General features: G+C 37.6%; 1 protein-coding gene across 1 annotated transcript in view; it reads right to left on the minus strand.

Moving 5' to 3' along the window:
• Positions 1–733: 733 nt before the first annotated feature.
• The window catches only part of LOC136827835 (protein TonB-like), a 14,730-nt gene continuing 9,387 nt past the window's right edge, over positions 734–6,076 (minus strand). Inside the window, exon 2 of the mRNA XM_067085295.1 lies at positions 734–855. Within this exon, the coding sequence (XP_066941396.1) occupies positions 734–855 (122 nt within the window). The remainder of the gene's footprint in view (positions 856–6,076) is intronic.

A 6,076-nucleotide genomic window follows, 5' to 3' on the forward strand; every position in this document is an offset into this window, starting at 1 on the left:
GAGATTAGTAAACGGCTTGTTGTCTGGTCAGATGTAAGATATTTATGTAATAAAATATCTTGGAAATGTTTTAAAAGTTTCATGAGATTTATCAGAAGTAAACTGGGAATTACAGGTGATCAAAGTTGCTCTGGAAATAGGCAGGAGAAGCGAGAAACATGACGGGGTGGCAGCTTAGGGTGAGTGATGTATGTGGATACAGTATGTTTGTGTATGTGTGTGTTAGGATTCCTTAAAAACGTATCACTGCTCCTCTTTAAGCAAACACGAAGATCATCTGGTCTAACCCATACCCCTTCACCCCCTAAAACCCCCAAACCCCACCTGCCAAAAAATATTTCACCAGCCTCTCTCGGAAACCTTTGTGCGTTGGTTCGAATCCTGCCACGGAAGGTGAAAGTCCCTATATGTTTATTTACTTCTCCGATTCAAGCTTGTAGTGAAAACCGTATCCAAAAACATGCAAGAGACAAAATTACCAAATACTCTCTCTCTCTCTCTCTCTCTCTCTCTCTCTCTCTCTCTCTCTCTCAATCCTCTTGTTCTTGTTCCCTCGTCATTCTTCTTCAACAACCCCCTCCACCTCCACTACCACCTCCTCCTCCGCCCCCGTCTCTTCCTCAGTTTCCCATCCTTACCAGGCCCCTCCTTCCTCCAGTCCTCCTGGCAGGGGGGGAGGAGGGAGGGGCTGGGAGCAGGCGACCACATACGTTCTGTTACAAATGAAGAAACTTTAACGCAGAATGAGAGTCATTTGTCCCCTCTCTCCGCCCGCTACCCTCACATGCGCTTTATACGGTTTGCTTAGAGACCTAGGTACCAAAGGTGAGGGCTGTGGGGCCGGGGGGTGGACACCTAAAGGAGAAGAGTGGTATCAAGAATGATAAAAGGAAGAATTCTGTAGCGTCGCTTTAGTTAGAAAGTTACAAGGAAACAAGACGGCGTGGCTAACCGAAATAATATTACGATCCCGAAAAAATGGGCATTAAGAAGAGACTTCGGTAGTATTTCACGAATAAGATAAAAAGGCACTGTTACCTTGAATTTCAACGAAAAGATGGTAAATGTTCTCTTGCCATCTGGGCTTGATCCCAACAATCTTACCATGACACTCAGTTCCATTGAATATTGAAGCTAGTTATCACAACGTAAAGCAGACCATTTTATATATGCTGAAATAATATAAATACATTTTCATTAGAACAATTTTTTTGATAGCGCCGTACCAAGACATAATTTCTCGCTGTATAGCACAGACCGACAGAAAAACAATTAGGACAAAGTGAACAGACTTCCCTCCAACGCACACTCAGTAGACTACTATATTGAAGCAGCTCATCTGTTTGCAATGAAATTAATATATATATATATATATATATATATATATATATATATATATATATATATATATATATATATATATATATATATATATATATATATATATATATATATATATATATATATATATATATATATATATACATACATATATATACATATGTATGTATAAACATACATCCCAACGAAGAAACCAATCTTGCAAGTTCCTTCTCTTTCGCTCTCTCGTCGTCTCTAGACTAAGCAAAACGAGTCAATTTTCAAAGAAGAGAAGTAAAAACTTACAAAAGGCGATGAAAAAATGTTTCTAGTGCAAAATTTCCCCAAAAGCAACGCGGTGCCGTTAAAACATCCATTGTGATGTAAAACACAACTTGAATGCCAGATTCATTAATCCAGCTAATGATTCATCATCCCTGGCCCTCCACCCGCCAGTGTTTATTTTTAATAACCATTAAGCTATACATAAAATAAACATTCATGAGGCTTCTGGTCAGTATGGCTTGAGAATCTCGATCTTGAATTTTCACCACCACGCTCCTAATATTCATGTAGTGCCAATTAAACAGAGCCTCGCACATGAAACAATGGCGAATTATATCCAACTTGGTATTTATTCGAGGGTAATTCACTGAACCCTAATAGCGTATTACACCTGTTTAAGATTACAAACGTTATAAACAAAATGTATTATGACGAATCAATCTTTCAAATAGTTCACTACCTATCTCTTTGTCTCTAAGTGCATTTACAGGAAATTTTATGCCCAAGTCTACCATTTTATTATTTCTAGTTGTTCTTTAAACAACCCACACCATGCCAATAACACTTATTTACCAAATATGTCTCTTTCCTATCTATTCACCTGTCTACCTCAGTCTGGACATTTTATGTGTCTTCTCATTCACAGAAATATTTCATTGTAGAAGAGGAACAGAATCGTCTGTATATAGGCCTAGCCTACAAACACGCTACACCACGAGGCATATATACAGTACAGTATACTGTGCATATATATATATATATATATATATATATATATATATATATATATATATATGTGTGTGTGTGTGTGTGCATATATATATATATATATATATATATATATATATATATATATATATATATATATATATATATATATATATTATATACATATATATATATTAGCTGACCAACCCAGCGCTGCTGGCGAAACTCTGAATGACAACCAATAAATGCTCTCTCTCTCTCTCTCTCTCTCTCTCTCTCTCTCTCTCTCTCTCTCCCTTTCCTGTTAAGATAGTTGCTTCAGTTACATCAGCCAACATTTTTATATTTTATATTTTATATATCACCCCTTCTCACCCCCCATTCCTACTGGGGCTGAACTTGGACTTATAGGCGATCAGGAGTGTCACTATTCATATCAGTGACCTCAAAACTATGGATTAAACACTAATATCTGTCAATTTTGACATTTTATTTTTCACCCCTTGTCACCCCCCATTCCAACCGGGGCTGAACTTGGACTTGAAGGACATCTGGAGTGTCACTATTCATCTCAGCTACCTCAAAAACTATGGATTAGGCACTAATATCTGTCATTTTTACATTTATATTTCACCCTTCTCACCCACCCTTCCTATCTGGGATGAACTTGGACTTGAAGTGCATCGGGAGAGTCACTATTCATCGCAGCGACCTCGAAAACTATGGATTAGACACTGATATCTATAGTGTTCAGTTATTTTTATGTCACCCCCTTCCCACTCCCATCCCCTTTTGTGCCAGTCATGTCTTACCCTCCCCAACAGTATTCTTTTCCAGATAGTAAGCCATATGTATGCACGAAATGAAGTACGATACACCTGTAGAGTTTATGTAGTTACTAAGTCTATGGGAAGAACCACCCCTGTGTCAAGGAAGCCCTTCCACCCTCACCCCCTTTGGTGCTAGTGATGTCTTGCACCAACAGTATTCTTTTCCAGATAGTCAGTCATATGTATACCAAGTTTGGTTGAAATTGCTCAATGCGTTTCAGAGTTGTGCTGGAACATACACACATACATCCATTTTTTATATAGATTATATGTAGATATACATTACACACACACACACACACACACACATATATATATATATATATATATATATATATATATATATATATATATATACAGTATATATAATGTCTGTATATATGTATATATAAACAAATATATAATAAACAAATATGGAGAGAGAGAGAGATACATGTAACATCTCTAGACCAAACCGCCTGGATATTACGAAACAAGAGAATGACATCGATTAAAACAAAGCGCGAGTCGATTGTGACTACATCTAAGTGTGTGTGCGTGCGTGCGTGCATGTGTGCGTGAGTCACAAGATCCCGCGCGGCCACTTGGGCGCGCTCCGGGGCGTGAATATCTTATGGCGGCCTACCTACGGCCTGCAATGAAAAGTATTCTTATCGTCTACTTACGTCCTGTCCAGACATGTCAAGTGTCTATTAAGTAAGCGCTATTGACAATTACCTGCCCTATAATTTCATACATTATTCAAAATAGATCGATAGACACTGGTCGGCAACCGAATTGCGTGCGTGCCTTTGTTTGTTCATAAACTCTGAAGGTAAATAGGATTCAGGAACCAAGGCATGTGATTCGTTGTTTATGCATATAAATATATTATAGATTTACATATACATTCATTCATACATATATACATGTATATATATATTTATATGTGTGTGTGTGTGTGTGTATGTATATCTCCACCAAAATTAAAAACACTTCATTGTTAAACGCTTCTTAGCGAATTCATTATAATCAACTTGTGAATTCGGTATATTAATTGCAAGAAATACTTATATGACGAAAATATTTTTTCATGCTGAATATCAGAGATGTCTTCATCATTAATTTAGACAGAAAAAGGTAAATAATAATAATAATAATAATAATAATAATAATAATAATAATAATAATAATAATAATAATAATAATAATAATAATAATAATAATAAATATCCTTTTCAGTAGTTTTTCTTCTAACATAATCTTAAAATAGAGGCAGAGGTTCAGCTCACAATGTTCCCTTCTTTTTCTTTTTTCACATCTTGAACCACGATGCTGATTTCAAATTTTCATGGCTGAGATAAATCAGGACAGTTTATTTGGCTTCGTGCCCTATTACGTATAGATCTTAGATGTTAGGCCTTCCGAAAACAACAGGCTATACCATAGAATTTACGGCACACTGATGCTTGTATGGACAGACAGATAGCTATAAAATCATGAGAATTGCGCCACTTTTCTAACAGGGATGGTTCATTGAAAAATCACAACTGTTGCTGCCACATTCATATTATAACTGATGAATCATATCTAAGCCTTTAGTTCCTCGTTGGCCGAGTCGGTAGAGTTGTGGGCTAGCACTCGCTAGGCCCGAGTTCGAGTCTCCGGCCGGCTAATGAAGAATTAGAGGAATTTATTTCTGGTGATAGAAATTCATTTCTCGCTATAATGTGGTTCGGAATCCACAATAAGCTGTAGGTCCCGTTGCCAAGTAACCAATTGGTTCTTAGCCACGTAAAATAAGTCTAATCCTTCGGGCCAGCCCTAGGAGAGCTGTTAAACAGCTCAGTGGTTTGGTAAAACTAAGGTATACTTAACTTAAGCCCCCTATGCAGTAAGAATTTTACGGTCCTAGTCGCCTCATATTACTCAGATCACTCATCAGCAGCTTGTCAAACTCTTAGATATACATTCTTTGCACCATTCACCTCTAATTCCATGAAATTTTCACTCTTCCTGGATATTACGGTCCTTCTTATCTAATACTTCTTTCGATCCATCTATCCAACACTCGCTTCCCCTTCTCCTTAACACTTCTGACTTAGACAGTTTTTACCAGCTTAACATCGCCGGTTCTTTCCGCAAGACCAAACCATTTCATCCCAATCTTGAACACACTGCCAGGTACCACCTTGCTTCACATATTCTGTGACTCACTGCTCTCTCATCCTACCTTTATCAGTTATATTTACTCCCAAATATTTTCACGTATCAAAAGCTTCTTCCGCTATCCATATTAACATGCATTGTTCCATATAAGCTCACCTGCGTAAAAACCGAAAATTCACAGATCCCTCCACGCAAGGTCCGTACCCTACCGGAACTCCGAACATAGGATATCCCCTAAATGCATTATATCATTTCATAATCCTGCCTAGTAAAAAGGACGAATATACTAAGAGAACTAGGGGACAAAAAAAAAAAAAAAAATGTAATAAAAGAAACTGTCCCACGACCAAGCCAGCAGCACAAAGGAGCTACTGGAGGGCGGGAGGATTACACGAAAGTGCTTACTCGCAATTTTCAATTTCAAGACGGATTCAAGTGTATAAAGAGTACAACAACGGATGGGCCGTACCTGGCTTCCGGCGTTCGGGAGGTACCTTATCATTTTGCTACTTCCCCATTGTCTCACGTTGGCAATTTTCTCCTTCTTTTGTTTATGTCACCAACAAATGACGAGGTCAGGGATCCATCCATTCCTCCGTTGCGCTCAGCACAAACAAGCACTTTGTCTTGTGTGTTTGCCGCTATTTGCACTTTGTTACTATTACTACAAACGTCTCCATATTACTCCCGAGAAATTTAAATTCTGTCCGCTAATGTGTTTCCAACAATAGAGCTTTGTTGTATGTGTGCATAATATATATATATATATATATATATATATATAT

This window comes from Macrobrachium rosenbergii, chromosome 42, assembly GCF_040412425.1.
Source record: "Macrobrachium rosenbergii isolate ZJJX-2024 chromosome 42, ASM4041242v1, whole genome shotgun sequence".
NCBI classification, from domain to species: Eukaryota; Metazoa; Arthropoda; class Malacostraca; order Decapoda; family Palaemonidae; genus Macrobrachium; species Macrobrachium rosenbergii.